This window comes from Psammomys obesus, unplaced genomic scaffold, assembly GCF_907164565.1.
Source record: "Psammomys obesus unplaced genomic scaffold, mPsaObe1.curated_primary_1811, whole genome shotgun sequence".
Classification (NCBI taxonomy): Eukaryota; Metazoa; Chordata; class Mammalia; order Rodentia; family Muridae; genus Psammomys; species Psammomys obesus.
Window position 1 is genome coordinate 24881008 of NW_026596073.1, and position 25544 is coordinate 24906551.

General features: G+C 38.9%; 1 protein-coding gene across 1 annotated transcript in view; it reads right to left on the minus strand.

The window, feature by feature from the left end:
• Positions 1-25544, minus strand: part of LOC129690514 (EGF-like and EMI domain-containing protein 1) — a 589445-nt gene that overhangs the window by 173390 nt on the left and 390511 nt on the right. Inside the window, exon 5 of the mRNA XM_055626215.1 lies at positions 21672-21794. Within this exon, the coding sequence (XP_055482190.1) occupies positions 21672-21794 (123 nt within the window). The remainder of the gene's footprint in view (positions 1-21671; positions 21795-25544) is intronic.

Here is a 25544-nt window from a genome sequence, read left to right on the forward strand (position 1 = left end):
ATTTCTGGAAATGGTACTTATGCAGACACATCAAAGAAGAAGGCTTGCTGGCTTAGCTCACCATCACCTGAGGCTGTGAAGCCTCCCCATCACAGCTCTGGAATTCTGTGGTAGCTCCTGGCTTTAGGGAGAGAATTTGGCCTGAGTCTGAAGGAAGCTGTGCCCCTTTCTGGTTGAGAAGCTGAAATCTTTATTACTAGCATCTCAGGTACGACGTTGGTTAGAAATAAGTTCAGTGCCGATGTCACTGCTTAAGTTGATGTCATGCTGAAGCAGGGTAAGTTTAGGCATAAGCTGGAGGAGGTCTTCCTACAGCAACTTCAGCCCTCAGCTCTTCTAGGAAACTAAGACATACTACAAAGAATTGTTGTTGGTGTAAGCCACAGACTGTGTTTATTTGCAATCCCGATAAACTAACAAACCCAGCATATGTGAGAGTTCTTACGGTCCCAGTGGCTTGTCTCCTTGTGAGGGCACAAGCATTACCCTTGGCCCCCAGGAAAGCGGGGTGAGTTCAGCACTCTCAGGTTTTGCTCACAGTGCAGCAGAAACACCATTTGCTGAATGGCACCCAGGAGACCAGGATGCTCACTTATCTCATTTGGTCCTTCTCGTCTCCTGCCAGATTAAGTAATCATTTTGAATGAACAATGAGGTCTGCCAATCAGGCAAGTAGGCAAGACGATTTCAAAAATATAACATTTTGTAACTTTGACCTACTACTGGTCTAGTGGCTTGAAGCCTTTAAGATCCTTGTGAATAATAATATGAAATCAATAGACTTGGGAATCAGATACATTTATTTAAAAAAAAATAGAGCTAATAAAACCAAGCAAAGGCAATTCATTTGTACTAATTTCCATGTTATAATTCCAAATTAACACCTGAACCAAAATGTTTAAAAAGCACGTTGAAAAATGAGCACTGGGCCAGCTTTAGCTTCGGTGTTTGGGCTGTGAAATCAAGATTGAGTATTAGGGAGACATCCAGTATCCTGCTCAGAAGTACAAAAGAATAACAGAGTCTGCTTATTAGTTTCAATCCTAATTGTGTGGTAATCATGCTTTGCATTCTCCTGCATTTCAGACAAAAAGAAAAAAATAGTCTTTCCAGTTTAGAATTTAATAAACTTGTATTTCATTCTTGTTGTGAACCTTCATTCCTGAATGTCAATAAAGCATGCTAAAATGTAAGGCGCCTCAGTAGTGTCATTTTGAAGATTTTTCGTGTTAAATTACAAACCCAAATTAAGAAAATGAAACTAATATAAAAGTTTAAAGAAGAAATTATAAGGAGCACTTTTGCCCTTTACTGTATAAGGGCATGTATAAGATGGGCTGCATCTACTGTTGAAGGAAAAAAAACCTAAAGCCCGGGACAAACTTTAAACCATAAAAAAAAGACGCCAAGACCTTTTAATTTTTCAAAATTTAGGCCTGAGCTGGACAGACTCAAAACTATCTCACTTAAGTGATCCTGTCCACCCGGTTTTACCCAGCTGCATGGCCACCATGTCCATAAACATGTTTATTCTCCTCTGTGTCTCCTGGCAAACAGGTTTTTCTCTCTTCCCTTCCTAGAGTTCCTTTCTTCCCACTGGGAAGTCCAGCCTTCCACTGCCTGTCCTTCTGGCCAGCTGATTGGCCAATCAGCTCTGTATTGGCAGCTGCTACACCATACAAAACATACCTTCACAATTCCATCTTTTGTTCTGGAGCTAGAACTCATAGGCCCCGACATGCAGATCTTGAGATGTGTGGTTAGTGGGAAAATTGTTTATGCCACATAGCAGGCAAGTTAGTAGCCAAAGTCAAATTTACATGAATATCCCTAATTGGACATTACCTTACATTTCCCTAATTTACTTGTCTTACTGCTAATGAGTTCCCCATTGACCACTGGTTCTCACATACTCAGGAACACAATTATGTCAGGGTTTAAGTGATAGTGATGATTTCTGCATCAGCAAAGGTTCCCCTCTCATTCTTAAAGCTGATTACATCAGGGTTACTTTGCTAACATGTTCTGATTAACACAATCTAGGTTAAGCGAACACTTCTGTAAACATGCCTGGGACCCAAAGCCTACCATTGCAGATAGATAAGCCAACAGAAACAAAAGGAGCTCCTCTACTCTACATAAAAGACAATGTCTGTGATGAATCTAATTGTTTGCCTTTTCTGCAAACAGTAGGAGAGACATGGGGTATGGCTTTTAAATTTGACATAATATTGCCAGTTGAACAAATGTTGTGTGAACTAGCTGTCAATCATAAAACATTCCTGTTTTAACAAGCTAGAGGTATTTTTTGTTTTAATCAACCCTTTCTTCTTATGCAAAATCACTTAGAAATGATGGCATTTTCAATGAACTACACATTTGAGGAAATGAATGTAAGTCTGCCCTTTGAAAGTAAAGACAAGATGCAATTGTGTTTGTTAAACTACTCTAAATAGCAATCTAACTGGGTTTTTGAATAATTGAGGTTCCTGTCCCCTCAGCTACCAGTCTTTCAATATTAAACAACCCCACTAACATTTGCAGATAATCATGCCTAAAGTAGTGCTTAAAATTGGACTGTTAATGAGAGTGCTGGCAGATCTACGCTTCCTGTGAAATTTATTATGGATTGTTTTAAAACTTTATTAAGGGGGTATCAGATGAGTCCATAAAATACAAGGATTTTTCAATAGAGACTGTGACTTTATTAGCCTTCTCATGAAAAACAGCATCAGTTTGATTTGATATGGCAATAAAGAGAAATATAGCAGGTCCAGGGATCGGTTTTCCCTGATCTTGAGGTCTGAAATTCATAAACAAAAAATATGTTTACACACACACACACACACACACACACACACACACACACACACACACGCACACACACATAATCACATAGCAGGTAAGAGAATAGACAGAGTAAGATTTACCCCCGCAAACAATTCCAGAACAGCTTAGCTGATACGGTATTTCTTAAGTGTATTCAACAATTATATACATTCTTTTTCCATGCTCAAGGTTAACACAACCCATTTTTACTTTGAATAGTTTGTCTATTGAAAAAAATATTAGATAATCTGAGTCCCACACCATCCTAAGTCACTTGACAAAAACATGTTGATACTCTGTGATTTAGAATATATTCAGTTCACACACTTTTAAGTTTATTTTACAGAATAAGTAGAACAATCTGTATGTTCTGTCAAAGATTCCTATCTTGCTTAGGTTTCCACACAGGGAATACCCCCTCTGATTTTCATACTTCATTTAATGTCCCAATACAATCTTTTTTTTTTTAAGTAAAACATACTTTAATGGTAAAACATTACAGTTGTTTTAAGCTTATGTTTGAGGAATGAATTAACTTAAATATGGGAGCTTAGGCCTTAGAAATTAATTGAGATTTTTAGGATTATATGGATCATGATTATATCATCAATGTACTTTTTACTGTTATTTTTGGGTACACACTTTGTGCTGTCCTGTGTCATGAAGATAATGTTTTAACATATAAGAAACTCTTTTTCATAAAATTGACATTTATATCTGCCAAAAACATTGATCTATAATCCAGCCATTCATCCTACATTAACAATTTACCATAAACCAGGGTCTCTGCAAGACATAGATCAGAGATATTAGAAAATTAATACAAGACTCTTATCTCCAAGTTACCTTAACCTGGTGAGAGAGACGGGCAAGCTGAGGAATAAGACAGCATTTTATGTGAAGTTTTAATGGCATCTTTGACCAAGGTGGTATGAGAACACAGAGGAATAAAGAGATTGAGTCTTCCTTCTATATGAGGGGAAAAAATTCAAGCTGAGGAAGTTCCATGAAAAACTAGTGATGAACTGACAATGTTAAAAAGACACAGTATTACTCATCAGAACCCATTTCCTCCACAAAGGACATAGAAAAGTCTACAGAGTTTCATTAAAAATAAAAGTTACCCAAATATAAGTTACAACCCAATATCCAAGACAAATTGAGAATATTCAATAGAGAAAAGATAAATAAATGTCCATGTTGGCAATACATCATCAAAACTTGCAAAAACAATAGTTAAAGTAATATAGTGGGGTCGTCCTTACACTAAAGAAGTTGCTGATAATGACACTTCCACCTCTGACCTGCAGAGCTACAACCAAGGAAGGCTAATATGAGATCAAATAACTGCTTCTCAAGATTTCTCATACGACACTACTGATGAATTCTTTTTTGGTCCAAAGTGGGCCCTCATCTTCTATTCTCCTTGCTGTAGTTGAATACGGTATTACATTGGAGGATAATCCAAAAGTTTAGGCCATAGTTTGAAAAACATGCCCATAATAAGCCAACTAGACACTAGAAAGCTCCTTGCTATCAGACACGGAAAAAACATTAGATGCAGGAATCCAGACTGAGTGTTAAACTTGCATTTGAAACTTCTATTGTTTTAAACAGATGCTATATTGCTTTCATCCATTGGTCCATTCAAGTCATAAGACTGCATTGGCCAATGACTGGGGAAAACATCATTTCATTCAAGGGAGTATCCAGGAAGACAAAAGACAAGTACTTAGAATTATCTTGTGAGGTTAGGGAGCAGCATTAGAAATCATGCTGACTGCTGGCTTACTACCCTCTTGCTCTCAATATTCTTTTTGCCTTCTCTGTGAGAACGGATGTGACTCTTGTTAATTTCTTTCTGTAAGTGAACAGTAATGCCAGGTCTTGTTATTAGTGAGCACTACAGAGTAAGTGGTAAGACACTGTGAGGTAATCAATAGTCTTCCCTGGATCCAGTCTATTCTTAATGATAAAATCCTAGTGCAGTTCCCCCAACATCTGGACTCTCAGAGAAAATGGCCTCTCCAGTCTGCTCAGGATTTGTACAATCTGCTTCTCCAGCATTTCTCTCCTTCAGTGTGGTCACCTTCTCACATTTTCCTACGGGGTTTCTGCCTTATACTCAGGTTCTCCAATGCCAGCTTTTATGGGGCAGGTGGCTTCATTGGTGTCCTTAGAACAAGTAGCTTCCTCCACACCTACCTCCTGCAGAGACTGGTGGCAAGCAGAATCCAGTGGCCAACACCTTTCTTTGTTTCCTCTTGGGGCAATGCCGCACAGAAAACAGATGTCCATGAAATTTCTCCAGTATACCATAGAGCAATGTCTGCTAGTTAAAGAAGCCATATTTCCAACTTCTGCTAAGGTGGTCAAACAGAGACCATACTGTCATTCACTGAACACTGCTCACTGGTCTCCCAGACAGAGACCACACTGTCATTCATGAAACATGCTGTTTTCCTGTGGGACACGTAGGTTGTGTGACCGGGAAAACAGGCATGGGGCTACGTAGAGTGAGGTCAGAGATGCGTCCAAATCCCAAAGAAAATCTCATCATGAGACAGGTAGGAGTAGGTCGCACTCTCCGTGGTTCTGTGACAGCATGTCCTGGGACTCGTAGGCCGTTGACCTCTAATTCTCCAGCCAGTCACAGGTAGTCATGTAGCTGGCACCGGGATGGAAACAGACCATTACCAGCATCCCAGCCACAGCCAATGAAATGCATTTGCCAACATAACCCCATCCTACCTCCAAGATTCATACAGTACTTGTTCACCATGAACTAAAAAACAAACAAACATACAAACAAACAAAATACATGCATAAGCTGATTGACTATCATCTAAGAGTTGCTGTTCCATTGGGTTAGTTCTGAGTTAAGAGAGCTGTAATGCTGAAATCATTGAAGAAGGCCTTCTCTCCCCACACCACCCTCCCCTCCCAACCTTCCTGTACCCACAGCTGGACTGGAATGCTGCAGACCCCATACTCTACTTTATTCTTCCCAGGTTGGTGTGCAATGACACCTAGACACAATGAGGGACTGAGCAGACCTTAGAACCACATTTTCCCAGCATGCTCTGGGTCTCATTCTGGTGGGAAGCTCTTCTTTAAGTAACAGCCACTCATGCCTATGTGTAGTGAATGAAGTACTGTATTATTTAGAAGTTTATGTCTTAATAATTCTCTGTTACTTTAGCCTTCTGCCAGAGATAACAGCTTTTAAACTTTCTCTATACTAAACTTTACTGACTGAAACCAAACTTATATAGAAATTAAGTTAGAAGCCATCCTGGGGCCCTAACAAATGGAATCAGATGAAACTCATTCAGTGGGGAAAATAGCCTTTTTTACTCATTTGCTCATGGTTTTAAGTTAGGTTCCATCTTTGGACATGCACAGATGTAATTTTCTCCTTCTGCATAGCTATACTTTACCATTTTTTTGCTTGTCTAACTCTTTTCTGTCTTTCCTTTCCATTTGTTTTGCTTTCTTGAGTCTGGGTCTCACGTAGCCTGACTTGAAATCGCTGTGTATATAGGGATGTCCTTAAATTCCTGATCATCCTGCTCTTGCCTCCAGAATGCTTGCATCATCGATGTGTGCCACCACACCCAGCCTTGCCAAACATTTTCTTCAACTCGCGAAGTACCTTCATTGTGTAGCCAGGTGATTCAAGTCTCTCTGAAAATAGATTTAATTCTAAGTTTTATTCTGTGTAATTCTGTGTTGACCTTTAAAATACTATGTGCAATTTTCTTCATCTCTCCAAGTATTTGGGGTTGATTTAGGTGTATCCCTCACTTCCGTCAATATCATATGCGTTACAAGGCATTTATGAAAAGCAATATCTTAAAAGCTGCCAGGTCATAAAAATCATTGTTCATGCATATATCAAGCCACGGTTACTATCAATTGAATTTTGTGAGCTCGTGTGAAGTATATCCATAAAACAAACAGATAAAATCTTAATTAAAACTTTGACTAAGAGTGTAAATTTTAGCTTTTTTTAACTCCAGGAAATGACCATTGCAAATATAAATTATTTTATGAGGAAAAAACCCTGAACTTACAATTTCTGCTATTTTAATTTGTAAAGAGATTTTCTTATTTTAATTCTGTGCTTACAATTTTTTGCCTGAATGTGTATATATGCCTCACTTGTGTGCCTAATCCCAGCAGAGGCCAGAGAAGGTGTCAGATCCTTTGTAAATTGACTTTATAGGCAGCTGTGAGCCACCATGTAGGTCTTTGGAACCAAAACTGGGTTCCTAGCAAGAGCAGCAAATGCTCTTAACCACTGAGGAATCACTCCAGCCCCAACTTGTATTTTTAATTAATACATTTTGATAATTTTAGCAAAAAAAATGTTTATTGAAACTATGGCTATTCCTCTCAACTGAAGAATGATGAATTAAAGGAATTGCTTTTGAAACTCTATCATATTCTATTTTCCTATTGAAAATCTCCTGGTTGACTACTGATGTGAACAATTGGTAGAAAATTAGCTTAACATGAATGAATATACTGACTATGGGGTAGTATATTAGAGATGTGTGAATCTATTTGTTTATCTGACAGGACACAGCCATAACTTCTAAATAAAATGCAATATCTTATACTATATCTGAAAGAGTAGGCAGACACTGTGATTCCTGACATCTCTGGTGGGCTCCTCCACTGCACTCGCTTTCTCTTGTTCACTGTCTTGTTGGGGGTTGTTCTAATACTGACCCTCAAGATCTGGTTACACCTATCCTCAATATGTAAACCTGCCTAAGTCATTATATCTGATTGGTTCATTAAATAGTCTATACCTGGGCAGGGCAGAATAGGGTAGGCATGGCTAAAGTTCCTGGAGAGAATCACGGAAAACAGAAGGAGAAAAAGAAAGGATGAAGGAGGATGACAGCGTGGATTAGCCTGGAGAATAAACCACTTGGAGCCAGGTGGAATGACTCCATACTGTCAGGAAAAGTGCAGATGAAAAATAAAAGCAAGTATTTATAAGATTATGGATGGAAGATAGGAGGATAAGGAGGATGGCATTGGATGGGGGCTGGGAGATGGATGGTGAGGTGATTCAGACAGCACAGGTAGGAATATCTGTCTGGCCCAAGGTAAATAAGGCAATTATAAATCTACCAGGTATCTGTGTCATATTATTTGTGATAGCAGGTTAAATAATACCACCATGATAATCATAAGGCAAATAATATTAAACATTATGTAGGCAAGCAGCCATTTTTTAATTTGCTACAACACTTTCTCAGGTTCTTCTAAATGCCTTGGGTTCTCATCATAACTGTGGGATTTAGGGAAGGAGTTTGGATTTTGTATTATAACTTTTAGCTATCACACTGTCTTCCTCAGAACTTCAGCTCCTGGAGTATATGTCAAGCTCTAGGTTTGGACTTGGGAACTGTGGAATTTATAACCTGGAGAAGTTTGGATAATTCCCCAACCCTCATGCCTAATTTTATACATGAAGAAGTAAAACTCGGAGGAGAAATGAAAGCCCTCCCAGGCTCTGCAGTGGGTCTGCTTGAAGACATCTCTGAGGCCCAGGTGACATATCATGAAGTTGGAGTTCACGTTGACAGAAAGTGCAAGTCTTCTCTGATACTTCTCTCTGTGAAGCTGGAGAGTTGAATTTACTTATCTCACTTAAGAAATCTGGCCAGTGGCATTTGCATGATCTCTATACGTTGATGAAAATACATTTTATATACATACACACATAAATAAATATGTATATATACACATATATATATTTACACATATATACATACATATATACATACACACATATACACACAGATACACACACATATACACACAAATACATACACACATATGTTTTATCCTCTTTTAGGAATTATTTTTTATGCTCAGTACTCTCATCCTGAAAGAAACCATAGTTTATTCCAATTAAGAATGTATTTTAAGCAAAAAAAAAAAAAGTTTTAAAGCAATCATTCACATTGTTTGCTTATATTTATATGAAAAGACATTCCATAATGAAGTGGCTGTTGCTCACTTCTCCATGCAAACCAGGTAGTAATTTTATTTTCACCGATATAGCAAAATGAAATACTAAGAACAGCAGGAGAAACAAATATCTATACAGGTTATATCATCAAAGAGGAGACTTGTTGACAACTAGATTCAAGCATTGATAAAATATCATGCCCTAACAACACAGTTGATGAAAACATGAGGCAAAACTATCTATCTTTTATCTTACTTCTCATTAATTTGAAAATAACTTCACATAGACCTTAATGGTCAAAACTAAGAGTTAACACAAAGAGAAAACAGAGGCTCATATTATAGATAAAAAGAAGGTACTGCCAGATGGCAATTTCAAAAGCTACGACAGTCATACACAGAAACCAAGTGAGGATTTTCAAATGATTAACAACAGAAAAATAAGTTGGAAAACTTTGTATACTAATGAAGATTTGTCAGAGAAGTCCACTGTGGTTGTGACACTCAGGAGAAAGGTATTTTATTTATTTATTTGCTTTTTAAATTTTCTTCTTTATTATTATTATTTATAATTCATTCACTTTGTATCCAGATGTAGCCCCCTCACTTATCTCCTCCCAGTCCTACCCTCCCTCCCCATCAAAGTTCCTCCCCTAGTGCACTGATAAGGGAGGTCCTCCTCCCCTACTATCTGATCCTAGCCTATCAAGTATCAGGACTATCTGGATCCTCCTTCTCTGTGGTCTAGTTAGGACACCTCGACAGGGGAAGATGGTCAAAGAGCTGGCCATAGCCCATGTCAGAGCCAGCTCCTGTTCCCCTTACTAGGGAACCCCCATAGAGACTGAGCTGCCCATGGGCTACATCTGAGCAGGGTGTCTAGGGCCTTCCTATGAATGGTCCTTGGTTGATTCATCAGTCTCTGCAGGCCCCCCGTGAGCCCAGACTTTTTGGCTCTGTTGGTCTCCTTGTGGAACAGGGTATTTTAAAGTCACAGTTGTTGGTCAGCCCTGGAAACATACATACAAGTAACATTGTACAGTCTGAGCAGGTTGTATTTAGGAATATATCTGTATGGACAAATATGTTATTAAACGTATGTGTTTAACAACAGTTAATGAATAAAAAGAACAGGAAAGGGAAGAGGAAATGATATAATTCCAAAATAAATTTAGAATTAAAAAAACAAAGATATTCTTCTACCTTATTACACATGAAATTTATCAGTCAACAATGTGCTTAATATTATTTTTTATCTTATTTACAAAGACCTTGGTCTTTTCACTTTCCTAGGGATCTAATATGCTTATTCTCTACACACACAGCATATGAATGTCATAGCTGTGCAATCTCACTGGCATATGAATGCTCCCCTACCATCTTGATTATCTTTTTGTCTTTCTTCACCATCCCAAATATAAAGGCCATACAATTATTCAGAAACATCAGTCTCACTTTATCATTCTCTATTCAGATATTGCCTATCAAAAACTACAAACTTCTCATTTCTGTATTTGCAAATACAGAATTGCAAATGGAGCTGAAGCCCCAATAAAGCATACACCATTAACAAAACTGCCCAACCCAGGAAGTCTCACCTCTGTCTTCAGGCCATGGAACTAAGACATCTGTCTCAATATACATGCCATCAAATATTTAAAATCTTTAAGCTGTAAATATTTTAGTTTCTAAAATTTCTTAGCAGGTTTGGAAAACACAGAAATGGTTAAATAACCCGTATTTTGGTTGGTTTCCTTTAGAGAGTTTTATTGCGTAGTTTTAGATCTCCATAATCATTTGACTGTGGGTCCTTTCTCTTTCAACAAAGTCAACTGTTTGACATAAATGTGTCTCTATGAGTGTATATGTTCATAGCTACATATACATTTTTATTTATTCATCTAACTTGAAAATTATAGAAGACTAAAATGTAGAGATACATAACTCACTCACTTCACTTCTGGATAAATGAGTAAGACATATGTTCAAAAAGTAGAGGCAACCCAAATACCTATCAACTGACGAAAGCACAGACAGGAAAAACTGCATCTCTGAAACAATTCAACATTATTTAGGTATAAAAATGAAGTACTGTTGCTGAGCATGATAACATGTGACTCTAGTCCCAGCGCTCAGAGTTTCAGGCCAGCCTGGTCCATACAGAGATTTCCAAGCTAACACTGAATTCCTGTTACGCACACACAGGAAAGGGTGTGAGTATTGCTACATATCACAATAGGGATAAACTTTGGAAAAATCATGCTAAGTGAAATAGATCAGCTAAAAAAAGATAAATTATATAGAATTCCAGGCACAGAATGGTCTGCAAAAGGGGAAATTCTTTAGTGACTAAAAGTAAATCTGCAGTTTCTTAGAGCCAAGGGAATGATAGTAATATGAGAAGGTGATCCTAGGAGCTTCGTTATGTGGTGACAAAAATGTTCTAAGGCGTGGTAAGGTTTGCATGGATGTGTGATTATATTACAACCACAGACTGGCAAACCATAAGACGATGGGCTATGAGGTATGTGAGTTCTATCTTCATGTAATTATTTTTAAAGCATCAAAGATGACATTTCATACCATTTTGCAAACCTCCTCATTACACCTACATTATAAATAGAAAATGTTTTCAAATTATCTGAGAAACCAACTGAAAGAAAGGACTTACTTAGGCTTTTCAACTCAGTGTGGTCTGTGGGGCCTCTGCAGCGCCTCTCCTGAAGCTCAGACCCCCACATGTGTTACAGCAGAAGGTGTATTTGAATATTTCCTGAAGGGATATTACAAACACTGGAGTTTAAGACATGTATGAACTGAGGTGTCTCTTAATTACAGTGCTTTGACACAGATATTCCACTTTCCCATGCCTTACTTATTCTTTCAAGGGGTTAAAACAACTCACTCTTAATAAGAACAGTAGTAATGAAATGCAATTTGCCTAATTTTCTTCACTGTAGGTTTAATGTGTTTTCCAGTGATCAGCCAGGCCTCTAAAATGTGATGATTATTTAAAGGCTGAGGAATCGTGTTAGAAATAACCAGGTAACTGGCTTAAAGGTTCAGTTCTTTGGATTATGGAGATGCAACTCTTCTCTAACCATTGATTTAAATGTGTAGCTCCCAGTGTCCTTCTGTTTAACATATTTCAAGTCAACTTATTTTCTCTCTAATGGAATTCAGTTTATAACCATCTTTTAACTATAGCCAACAACTTTTGATGAGATAGTAAAGGGTCATTTTGAACATGCCAAAAAATATTTAAATGTACACGTAGCCTGTAATGTACATGGATATGTACACGAAGCAGGCAAAAGACTTTTTGTCACACTCCTATTGGGCTTTTATGCTATCACGAAGAGTGCTCTAAGAGTTCAGCTGCCCCACTTACTCAGCTTTTTGTACTAGAAAATCTTAAAATCTTAAAACACGGAAACCTGTGCTTGGTTACAGCACAGGCTACAGCCATACCTCCCATCCCTTTCAAGGATCATTCCTGTTTTTCCTGTGTCTGTCGCCTCTCACTGACCTCACATCTTACACAGACAGAAGAACCTGTATGTAACGCCTCACCTCTTTTCTCCTCAGTCTCCACTCTGAATGGGACCACCATGATTCAGTGCCAAGAAGAGGCCAGCCAAGGCTGACAGCTCTCCCCTTTCTAGGTGTGTTCCTGACAGCAAAAGCCTTCCACATTAAGTAGTGTCTCTCACGTTGCCAGGTAGATTATTTCTGGTACATTAACAAGGAGTTTTGGAATGGACTAATTGCTTTTTTTTTTTTAATCTGCCATGCAGATTAAAGATAGGAGCATACTTGGACCACAGCAATTTATTTATGAGCCAATACTCTCCTCACCTTGGTGAACATCACAGAAGCCTTTGGTACAGTGCTGGAGGCATACAGCTCCCCATGTGAAAGTCGAAACAGCACTGTAGAAAATGCTCCAGATGCTTGTATGTAATTTTCTTATTTATGGGAAGCAGGAGCACAGTCTCCAACCCCCTAAATAAGTAGCTTCATCTTTATCCGAGATTATATGTTGAGGATGACTGGTCTTCAAATGCTCGTTAAATTCAGACACATGAACTCCAGTAACAAACTTGCAAGTTGGTTTCGAATGGCCTGCATTATGATGAGAACTCATACACATGGACTGCGTCCCTACTGAAGGAACATATCTATTACTTTAAAAGCTGACAAAGAAATTTCTTACAGAAAGAAAATTAAAAATAAGTCATCATGCCTACTTTTTATGGTAGCGGTGGAATGTAATCTGGATTTTATAAAAGAAGAAACCAGTACTCCAGATTTCAGGCTTCTGAAAAGATCAGCCCTATAACTCAGAGTAATGCTGCTGTTTTGTATTCTCTAATCTAAAAAGTATCTAGAGGATGCACACATACCTGAAGAACGAAAGAGGTTATGCTGCAAAAGAGAGTCTTGTAAAGACTCACACAATAATATGATCCTTCATAATGTCAACATGTGTGTAAAACTATTGTGCAGAGAACCTCAAGTATGAATAAAATACCAAATATAAAATCTAGTTACACAGTAATACGTAGCTATTGTGCCAAATTTTGGGAAGGGGGTCTCTTGTCGCCCCTAATCTCAACTCCTCACCTGCACCCCAACTCTTCACATAGATTCCTGTCATGACTGGTTATCATTGAAATTGTCACAGATGGCAGAGGCAGCAGGTTGCTCTTAGGCATAGTTGTATTTTAAAATTTGATTGAAACATGAGTACATTATTTTCCCTTATCCTTTCTTTCCTCCAATCCCTCTCATCTCCCTACCTTCTTCTCCCTCCCATGTCCCCGCACTCCCCCTCAAATTTATGGCCTCCTTTTCTGTATTGTTGCACATATCTGCATGGATCTATAAATAATATCTGCTGAGTCAATTTAGTGTTGCTTGTATGTATATGATTTCAGGGATGACTACTTGATATTGAACAACCAATTAAGGGCTCATCTCCAGGAAAGATTAATTCTACCTCTAGCAAAGTAATTAGCTGCTTGTACCTGCGAGTTAGTATGTTTATTTGTATTGGCATTTTTCACCTCTTGTTTAGGAATCCATACTGTTGAGGTATCATGAGTGTAGCTCCCTGTCCTTTCCAGGAGACACAATCTCGTGACATATTTCTGGGTCTTCTGTTTCTTACAGTCCTGGTATGAGTAACCCCCCAAGTGATGGTGACGCTTTCCTGTCAGCTCAGTTGGATTTGCAATCACCTAGGAGACACACCTCCAGGAGTGCCTTTGAGCTAGTTTAGAGAGAGGTTTAAGTTGCACGGAGGAGGGAAATTTTGCTCTGTACAGTTGGTGCCATCCCGTGGGACCAACTTTTCCTAGAGTCCTAGGAAAAGGGAAAGCTGAGCACGTGTATACATTTCTCTCTGCATCCTAACTCTGGATGCGTGACCAAGTTCCTCACAGTGCTGCAGTCATAGCCAGAGATGATGTCCCTCCACACCTTGCCTGCCAAGGGGGTGGGGGGAACTCAATCACCTTCTTTAGTTGGTTGTGCTGGATACAGCTAACATACTCTGTTTAATCCCTAACAGTAATGGACTTATTTCCCTCATTTTTCTCTTATAAATGCCACTCATCCATACGTACCTGAGAATCAAGAAAAGCAAGCAAACTCATCTTGGGACTTTGTATTGCTAAACTCTCTTCTCTTTAATAAACTGCTAACTGTATATATACACATACATGCATATATATGGAGATATATGTGTGTGTGTGTATGCTGAAAAAGGGTGTGTCCTGAATTATTAGGAGAAAACTACAGAATCAGAATTAAAAGGGAAGAATAAAAAGAGATGGAGAGAGCTTTAATTTTCACAGCAAAGCTTTAGCTTTGAATTTGCTGTTAGTCCTTTCTAGTTTGAAAGATGGGAGTAGTAAAGAATGCCCTCAGAGTTTCTACAAATTTTGCTCTGGCAGCTGTGTTGTTAAGAACCCAGGTGACTTTTGGGGTCAATCAAAAGCAACTGAGACAGTAAGCCACGTGGTAGCTGGTTGATTTCTGATAGAGAAATGGAAGGAGGGCACTGAGTCCTGGGACTCTAATTCATGCCCACCTCATTCTTTGCATCTCATTTTGATCCAGCATTGGGTGCTCTCTGCTCTCAAGCCCCATGGCACTTTGCCTTTGCCTGCCCTGTATTTACTCCACTCTCTTACACATGGCTGTTTGCATACCCATGTTATCTCTTATATTGAACTGGAAACTTCTTGAGGAGAGAAAAATACTGCTGACCATAATTTTTTTTTAACCTTCAACAACAAAGATAGAAGGAAATAAAAGAAAAGAGAACAACAAACATACATTTTCTTGAGCATTTATTATGCCCTAGGAAAGTGCTGCATTAGTATTTTGAGAAGTTTCAAATGAAATATATGTTGTCTGCCTGAATTTTAAATTAATTCTAATCCAAAATAGCCAGGTGGAGACAGATGATAAATGTTGATTTTTGTTAAACTTACGACTTGAGAATAGAACTTATAGGTGAAAAAAAAATGCTGGGAGTCCTCGGCAACCTCTCATCTGGCCACAGGTGCAGCCAGAGAATTTCAGTCCTCCTTGTGTGAAGTCAGTTCTGCCCACAGCACACACCACAGCAAGGTTAATGGCAGCAGTCTTTGGCTACGGGATATGCCAAGGGATATACAAGGTGAGCCAAATTCCATGGCCGTTTTTTCCACAAACCTGTATTTGATGTCATGTATTCCTTTCCTAGGAAGAAGGAGACTTCTTAGGAATAAAAATGAGGAGTCAGAGGGACAGCAGGAATGCTGCACATACAAGCGTCTATCTCTTTGCATGTGGCCATAAGAAGCAGCAGAAGGGCTATCTGCTGTCACAGTGACTTTATCCAATGTGCCATTTAATCCTCCAATCTCTGTCTTGCTAAGTATTGTTACCTTGGTTTTAGAGATGATAAAAACCTAACCCATATTAAGTAACTAGCCCTCAACTTCACAGCCAGTAAATATTATAGAGATAAGTACAGCATGAGTTCTTGTTATTTGCTTGACATGAAGCACACTTAGGACAAGAGTGAGGGAATAAATAAATACATGTGTCCCATGAATAAATGGGTGCAGTAAAATATTAAACCTGACGTAATTGTGTAACTGTAATAAAACTAAAAACATTAGTAATATTTTTCAATGTAATACATTCTGTTATTGTGAATGTAGCAATAAAATTTCAAGGGATATAAACTTTTCATTTTCTCATGAGGCTAGAGTAGGAGTTTTTTCAAATTACTTTGCATGTGTATATTCCCTGTTAGCTGCTGAGGCTGGGGAATCACCATAACCTTCATACGCTGTGTCACACCCGTGGAGAGGTAAGACGTCCTCCATAAAGGACTAAGAGAAGCAATATATGAAAAGAAGTGAGTCCATTACAACCATAATACTTTCAAGTAGCTTCTGTGATCTCAAAAATGATTGTGTATCTATGACTATATTACATGTTTATATCAATAGCTCTCAGTGTTTCACAAAACATAGTCAATTTTTTTTAAAGTTCAGGTGTGCCCAGAAGTGTCTGTCTCAAAAAAGATTACTATAGAGAAGGATTCTGACCACTGCTTTCTGAAGTAAGAAGATAAAGTCAGGGGCTTACATTTCAGCAAAGCACTGTGCACATCACACATGAGGAAGGCTTTCCTGAAGGCAAGGCTGTCCTACAAGCGCCTGTACCCTTGGGAATCCCTACTACCAGGATAAGCAACCAGCTACTTTATGAGTAGTGAGCATGAAGCTAGCTGGCTTGGTGACCTCTCAAAGTATATCCTATAAGGACATGTTCTGTCATGTATGATCTCACACAATAATATATGTCCAGAACTGAAACTGAATAAAAAAAGAAATTGTGCCTGTGTTACCTTGGGGTTTCTCAAATTACTCAGCATACTAGTTACCCGGGGGATGTTTACTGAACAGGCCAGACAATGGGTCAGTCGACTGAGAATAATGGCAAATAGGGAAAGGGGAACAGAATTCTGCTCCTATTTCTATAAATACCTGGAACTTGGTGTAAAATCGGTGGCCCTTTCTGGGGCTGAGTTTTCTTTCTCTGTGAATCAGGTTCCCGGGGAGTTCGTTCAGAGCACCACGCTCAGCACTGTAGCTCTGTCACTCTGGGTAACACTCCTCCCTAGCCATACCGCCTCTCACTGGATAGCAATCTTGGGAGCTGGATGTCTGCTCTCACTACATCCACCACCCAGTATAAAACTATGACTTTCCCTTTACATTTAGCAGACCTGATATCAGAAAGTAATTAAATTATGACCTTTTGATAGTCAAATGGCTTAACTAGTCACTTTTTAAACAGTAGCCTCTGCAGGGGTAAAACATGCACACGAGGAAGTAAACACAAGGTGCATTGATTTCACGTTTGTACAAATCTTGGACTGCATGCTTATTCATTCAACAAACACTAATGGAATCCTACTCTATGTCAGGCTCTCTGTGCTGGGGAGAAAAAGGCGGTACAACCTAGTCCTTACCTGTGTGAAGGCATGTGATTCCCATGCTCTGTATGAAGTTTTATAATAGAGGCATGCCCATCCTCTGCAGGAAAGGAAAGGGCATGTAAATAACACCTAGAAATAAGACGCAATGGATTAAGCCTTCTACCAAGGGCACAGATGCTGGAGGAAAGCTCCGAATAGAGAACGAGTATCTGAGAGTAGAAAGAAATGATACATGTGTGTGAAAGTGGGCACCAATGAAAAGGGACCTACCGATTCTAAAAAGAAATGTGATGCAGAGAATGAAAAGGGCTAGCCTTAGGACAGGCCACAGAAGACACCAAACAGCATCCTTTCCCATAACCAGCAGATGCCAAAAGCATCCGATCCTCTCAATGGTGAAGACAAATGGTAGCTTTGACATTTCCAAGTGTCTATAGAGGAAAGAGTGCTTTAGCTGAGAACTACTGCTGCTCCAAAGAACAAGTAGGAAGTAAAAATTACCAGCCTACTGCACTCACCAAAGCATTAGAAATTTAAATTAGTGACAAATGATAAATGCATTTTCCAGAAATGTGAAGACACTTGCATATCTGAACATTTAGAAATATTATAACCCAAATAGAGAAGAGAAGAAAATGTGTATGTCTTTTCAGCAGGTTTAGATGCATAATTCTGCATATTAATAACCCACAGGATCCAGTGGCAGGCAGGTCTTCCCTTGTTTTCTCATTTAATCTATGCTTTGCAAGAAGCTAACCATTTGTTCATATTTTTTTTCTGAATAAGTAGTATCAATGCAATTGTATTCTTCATAAGGTTTCTCCATAGGAGCCCATGAGGTACCTGGGAGAGTAAAGACTCTTGCTTTATGACCAGGTTTTGGTCATTGGGGTCCATATAAAGGTGAAAGGAGAGAACCAGTTCCAGGGGTACTCTTACCTCCACATGCCTGTTTCAGTGTGAATTCACTCATACCTAGCCATACCCACCCACTCCCTGACACTCGGCCACACCCACACATTCACATACTCACCAACACCCAACTCCTAAACAAACTACCACACACACACACATCCTCCCTCTCACACTCAAACCCACACACTCTCACATTCACTGACACACATACATACATTCTTTCTCTCTCTCTCTCTCTCGCTCTCATACACAGACACACATGCACACACTGAATAAAAGAGCTTATTTTTCGAAAGACCATTTCTGCACAAATTTATAGATCTTCAGAGCAAAAAGTAAAGAATAAGTTGTCTGACAAAGCCATTCACAAATGCTTAGTCTCACTTGAGGCTACACTCTAGATTTGTTAAAAACCAATCTAAAACAAGAAAATAAATACCCACTAGAATGCTGTTTTATACTTTTAAAGCAATTTAAATGACTTAAATTACATGCTTAATTCTATGGCTATCACATTCCACACAATGTTCTTTGAAACCTACAAACCTTTTATTGAGACCAGCCACTCATATGCAATGTCTTTAAGCTGTCCTGGACTCCCAAATCCCTTTTCTCACTCTTAAGTATTGTGGACCAAGGATCCTGATTAGTATATAAATGGTGTGGAGGCGGTGGAATCCTGATGTTTAAAGCCAGATTGTCCTAGGCCATCCTTTGTCCAACTTAATAGACATCTATTACCCTCCTCTGTATGTGATCCAACATCTTTGCAATCACTGGGTACCTAAAAGCAGACTTGGGAATCTAAAAACAGACCCCTAGATCCCACCAGCCAAAAGATTAAGTATGTCGTCAGATAGCACCCGAGGCCTATAGCAAAGATTTCCTCAGATTTTTTTTTTTACCTTCTTACTTGATATTTCCACCAAAGCATTAAAAAGTGTCTTGATTTATGCTTTCCTTTTTCTGTAATTATAAGATGTCATGGCACTGTTAGCATATTAGCTAACATGGTTAAGCTAAGTCAGTCTTTCCAGGTCTGGGCCATGGCCACTCACATTTGGCTCCAGAATAAATTAACCCTTCCTTTCTTTGAGGTGAGAGATGTGCATTCACATCAACACTGCGAGTATGGACAAGGTCAACATCATCACCTGGTCAGCAGCTGAGGCAGCAGCATGCATGACTCAGCCAGCGTTACCATCGCTACCAAAGAATCACTTCAGGGAGTAAAACAAAGGATGCCAAGATGAATGACCCTCGGGATAGAGTGGTCTTTGCAAGAAAGGTGCTTCCTTCCATCTCCCTATCCTCAGTTCTGGCTCCTGGTAAGCTGCAAAGCAGACCTGTGATGCCACTGTCCAGTTTCTTCAGTGCAACCCTGCCTTGCGATGCCACTCTCTAGTCTTGTTGGAGTGACCCTCCCCTGTGATGCCATTGTCCAGTCTCCTCAGCACAGCTGTATTCCTACACAGTTTCTGCAAAGCTGCCACAGTGATATGCAGCCAGCGGAAACACTTCGCTAAATATTTTGGTGTTCATGGAACAACTTGATTCAACTACAGAGGAAAGAGAGCTGAGGTGTATAGTCTAATCTTCTTTGTCAGCCTAATAACTGACATAAAAGAGTAATAGAATTATTATATCTACCATTAGCTACTAGTTGGGCTAGATGTGTGATATGTTCCTATGACAATTAAATTGATGATTGTGACAGTCTTCAGCAAGAGGACAACATATAGGTCACTGCCTGTCAGGACAGGGAAAGGTCACAACAAGCAACATCTTACTTGCACAGTCTGTGTTGTCATCCTTTCTCTTTTAACTTGGACATCTCTGATATTGAATCCATACTGGAGTACTACTGCCAGCCACACCGAAAATTAGATATTAGCCAAAGGAAGTTAATGAATGAACGAATGTAGTAGCAGCTTTGCCCTTGTGGATTTTTAACTTCCCAGAAGTGCCTTCCCTGGGCGAAGACTATCTCAGATGGCCACAGATTCTCTAGTTCCTGAGCCACTCTGGCTACCTACCTGAAATCTTCCAGTTACAGCATGTCCAAGAAGGCATAACGGAGGGGACTCACAATTTGATCTGCAAGAGTACTGAGCAATCCTCACCAAACCCATTACCTCAGCCCAGGGCACTTGCACTCGGATTATTTATTTATTTATTTACTCTATTTACCTCTTTATTTACATATATATGACGATGAACGGTGTTTTGGGCAGCAGAGGGTGAGCTTTCACAAGATCAATGTTCACAGCACAACTACAATATGTTCCTACTTACTATCCTTGTTAAGAACAACAACAGATCAACAATGATGCCTGAATTTATGAAACGATAATCCATGTTAGATTGAATGGGGGTGGAGCCAGAAAAGACAATGGGGAGTGACACATGTGATCCTCCAGGGCTAGAGCTCCTGGTCAGTGTTCAGAGTGGGAAGCCCTCTCTGGCCCCCTTCAGCTTCTTAGGTCAGCAGGAAGTAAGCTGAATGTGAGCACAGTGCATAGTTATCCACTGAGCCTAAGCTATGCTACCCTCTGTGCTAGGTGTTTTCAATGCATCATCTCATACAGGTCTCAAAGCAACTCTGGTGGCAGTTTCAGGAGCTAGCATTATCCTAAATTGTACAGATGATTCCAGTCTCAAAGAGATTAAGTACTTGCTCCAGGTTACACAATTAGAGGCAGAGCTGAGAGTAAAACCCACATCTCATTGTTTTCAGTGCATTAAACCCAACTTAAGAATGCGTGAGCACATCAATTTGTAAGATCTGAGCACACATTTCCATCTTTACCTCTAATCAATGAGCTCCTTCAGGGAAGAATTTATTGCTCATTAATTTTACATCTCCAGGGCATAGAATAATGCCTAATACAGAACAGGAACTCAATGACTGTCAAGTAAATAAGATGATGGATTTAAAAAATTAAAAAGAAAGGAATTAATTTGAAAAAAGAAAAAGAAAAATTAAACTCAGAGCAAAAGCTCGTTTGATACGAGGATGCTCTCCCCAGGTAAAAGCTTTGTGTCCCCTATTTCTATTTTAGCAACATATGACTATTTTATAAGAAGCACTATTTTTTTTTTTGCTACAAAAATAAACGAAATGCATTCAAAAATGTACTTTACTCCAAGACTTAAATGAATGATTGAAATTCTATAATCAGAACATGGCACAACCAACCCCGGCATATAATCATATGCTGCCTATAATAAGCTATTTGAAGCATTCTAATGGGTTGCAATTTTGTAATCTAGGCACAAGGAGAAGATGCGCTCTTGACAGTATTTAACACAAGTGCTTCAACTGGCTTTGGATGAAAAAAAAAAAACAAAAAAAAAAACGTCTTTTGCATTTTATGGATGTTCTCTGTTTCCTTATCAGTAAATAGACAGTCTTAACTTGTACCTTCACATCCTCTGCCATCTTCCTCCAGCTTTTGGCCAGCTTGACATCTGCAGTAATAACTGCCAATCGTATTACAGCATCGGACTTGACAGCCACCATTGTCAACAGCACATTCGTTTATATCTGCAATTGGACAGTTAAATAGAATCAGCCTCTTCAAACTAAACACACGGAAAGTAACTTGAATACGTCTCCTAAAACTAATCTAAAACTTGGACATCCCTCCCTCTTCAGAGTTAAAGGAGGAAAATGAAAGAGCATCTGTTTGGATTGTATTTATTCTGTGTCTGTGCGTATGTACATATGTGTACGAGTATGTGTGTGACTACAGGCATGCACATGCCGCAGCATGCGGATGGAGTTCACAGGACAACCTCAGGTGTCCTCACCTTCAGCCCTACTTGAGACGGGTTCTTTTTGTTGGATGCTATGACAGTTGCCATGCGACACTGTGAAATCTCCCTTTCTCTCGTGTCTTTGCACAGAAGCACCAGGGTTACAGATGTGTACTGCTGTGCCAGCTTGTGCATGGCGTTCCGTCCCACGTTCTCAAGCTGAGGCAGCAAATGCTCGATCCTGTGAGCCCCAGCCCCAGCCCAGCACCTCATTTCAGTCAGAGCTAATGCTCTCCAGAGAATCTGAGATATCTGAAGTGCTCCTTTTGGATAAGTTAAATGAGGAGCTTTTAGTGAGGTAGATTCCTGGAGTTCAAAAGACAGATATAGAAATGTCATGTCAGTCAGAGTTTCAGAACACTGAGAGAAATTATGGTAGTTTTCTGTAGTATCCAGCATGACTGGGGGCTAAAAAGAGCTACGGTTTGGTTGTGCTTACTTCCAAACACATGGCTAAAAGTCATTTTTAGTTATAAAACTCAATTATATGCATTCCTCCTACCCAACTAACACCTGAGATGAATTCAAGCCCATTTTCACACTTGATAGTGACCTGTCAGGTAACACCAGTGCAGTTCTGTCAAATTCAGCGTGTTTAGCACATGCAGAGTTCTCATCTTGACAGATTCGGTGAATGTGGATGGGAGACAGTGGTGGGGAAGGAAAAGCATAAGGGAGCAGAGCAAATAAGAATGAGAGACAGTGGGAAGAGAGAGGAGACAATGGGGACGGACCAGTGAGGAACAGCAGAACCCAAGTTGGAGGAGCTGGGTACCCGACCTGAATAACTATGAGAGCAGGAAGTAACCCCCGCCACAGGGTGTAACAGGCAGAGTGAGCTACTCTTGACTAGACTTTACCAACAGTATCGTGAAGACACTACCTTTGAAATTGCCTTATCCTTGTTTTTAAACTACTCAATGAATTGTGTCATGTTTACAGAGAAGTACCCAGTTCTTAACTATATATTTTGATTTTGCAAAAAATAAATTATGCAAGTGTAGTTGTTTTTTTTTGTTGTTGTTGTTTTTTTTTTTTTTTTTTCAATTGTAGGATATCCAGACTGAAGGCTTGCATGTGCTAGGCAATGCTCTGCTGCTGAGACAGTCCCTAGACAAGCATCACACTCTTCCTGTGAGGATCAACTCTGACCGTTGTTCAAGAAGCTCTCTGTACAGCTGAACGTCGCAGCTGTTTTCTTTGTGAGGGACTAGTGGTCAGCTTTGCTTTTTCGTAGTGTGTACAGACAAATCTGTACCGTGAATCTCTGCGTTTATGTCTGCCTTTGTTTATTAACCATCCCGTTTCTGAGACACATCTGCAGTTCACTGTGTCTTACTCCCAAATAACATTGCCTTCTCTGGATCTGTCTGAATGTGTATTTATCCGTTTCACAGATGAAGCACAGTTGGTCATGTTTTCCTGGTTTCCATGACTGTGAGAATCAATGACATGGCTATTCTCCTATAAGCAAGACTTCAACAATGTACTACATTTGTACTTCCACTGGATAATGTATCTCAGCTGGAATCATAGGATCAGAGAGTCTGCCATGCTCTACTTTAGTATTTATAGCCAAACATTTTCCCAAAGACATTATTCTAATTTATACTCCCACCAGCTGTGTGTTGGGGACCAGATGCTACTAATTCTTTCCAGTATTTGGTATGTCCTTTTTCTGTTTCAGGTCTTCTGGGAATTTTATAATAGAATCATGTTGTGACTTAATTTGCATTTTCCTAGTTATTAATTAGGCTAAGAATATTTTCGTGTTATTGGCCATTTGGGTGACATTTGTTGAAAAGTTTGTTCAAATAGTTTGCCAATTTAGTTAACTCTTAAAATATTGGTTATTTCATTTATTGGTGTTAAATTAAAATCTCAGACAAAAGAGATGTTCACAATCAATTCTATCTCCCTTCGAGGTGTGAAAGGATAGTTTTTAGCATGTATGTCATAGAAGTGGAAATGAATCTACATTTTATGTTATCTATGGAGAGATCAGATTAAGGATGTTCTGATTTCATACATATTTGAACCATAAACAAGTGTTAAGTCTTATCACTATTGAATCTATATTGAAATTACTTGGTTTTCCTATTAATTCTTAATTAATTCTTATTAGTTAAGGTGATGAATGACATTTTCTGAGTTTTACATTTATAAAATAAATATTACTAGTTTATTATGACTTTTTAATATATTTCTGGATTCAAGGAAGATTTAGCGGTTTTAAGATTTAATGATTTTAGTGGTTATACTTATGCTATGACATTTTTTTTTTCTTTTCTAGCACTACCCCCAGATTTTTACAACCACGTTTTATGGGAACAAAAGCAAGTTAGAACTATTTTTTCTACCTTCTGAATACAATTTGGTCTTATTTCTTATTTAAATAATTGAGTTTGTTTATTGTGCCACCTGCAGCATGTGGCTGTTTGCATGCTTCTATGTAGGTACTACATTGTGTGTACAATGACTTGTGAGCTTAGCTTATTTATTACATATGAAAATATTCAATTATATAGGAAAATACATTGGGGTAACTTGTATGGTTCTAGGAACTTTTTGTATTTCACGTCAATGACTGCATATTCTGCTGTTAAGCTTTTCTCAACATTTTTATACCAGCTTTTAGATACCCAACTTGTTCAATCTATGCTTAAGCCTCCATTCTTGTTCTTGGAATTCATTCTGAAGAAGGAATACTGCAATAATGTGTTTTCATTAGGTTATAACTTTTCTTCTTTAATTTTACTAGGATTGTTTCAATTTCCCTTATATCTTTCTGTTGTTTATCATCTGTTTATAATTTATCTATTACCTATCTCTCTATCTTCTATCATCTTCTATTTATTTATCTAATTATGTATTTATATATCTATAAATCTAAGTATTATTTATGTATGTATGTATCTAGCATCTATCTTTTTCTCTACCTCTTTCTTAGTCATTGTCCTATTGCTGTTAATAGACACCAGGGCGAAGCACACAACTTTTACAAAGAAAGCGTTTAATTGGGGACTTGGTTACAGAGGGTTAGCCCTTTGTCATCATAGAGGGAAGCATAATAGCACTCCTGTTGCTGGAGCAATAGCTGAGAACTACATCATCATCCACATCAGCACACTGGGCCTGGTGTGGGAGGTGAGGTCTAAGAGCTCACTTCCAGTGACAAAAAGACCACACCTTCTAACCCTTCCCTGACAGTTCATCATCTGGAGACTGTGAGCCTATCTCATTCAGACAACCACAGCATCTGTTCAACATCTCTTTCTTAGCTATTTGGCATTTATCTTGTTTTCCAAAAAAAAGCTCTAAGTACTATTTGTTTTTTTCATCATTGATCATTCGTCTTCTTTCTTTTTTCTTTTTTTTAATTTTATTTTTCTTTATTAATTATACTTTACTCACTTTGTATCCCCCCTGTGGTTCCCTCCCTCCTCCCATCCCAATCCCTCCCTTCCTCCACCCTCTG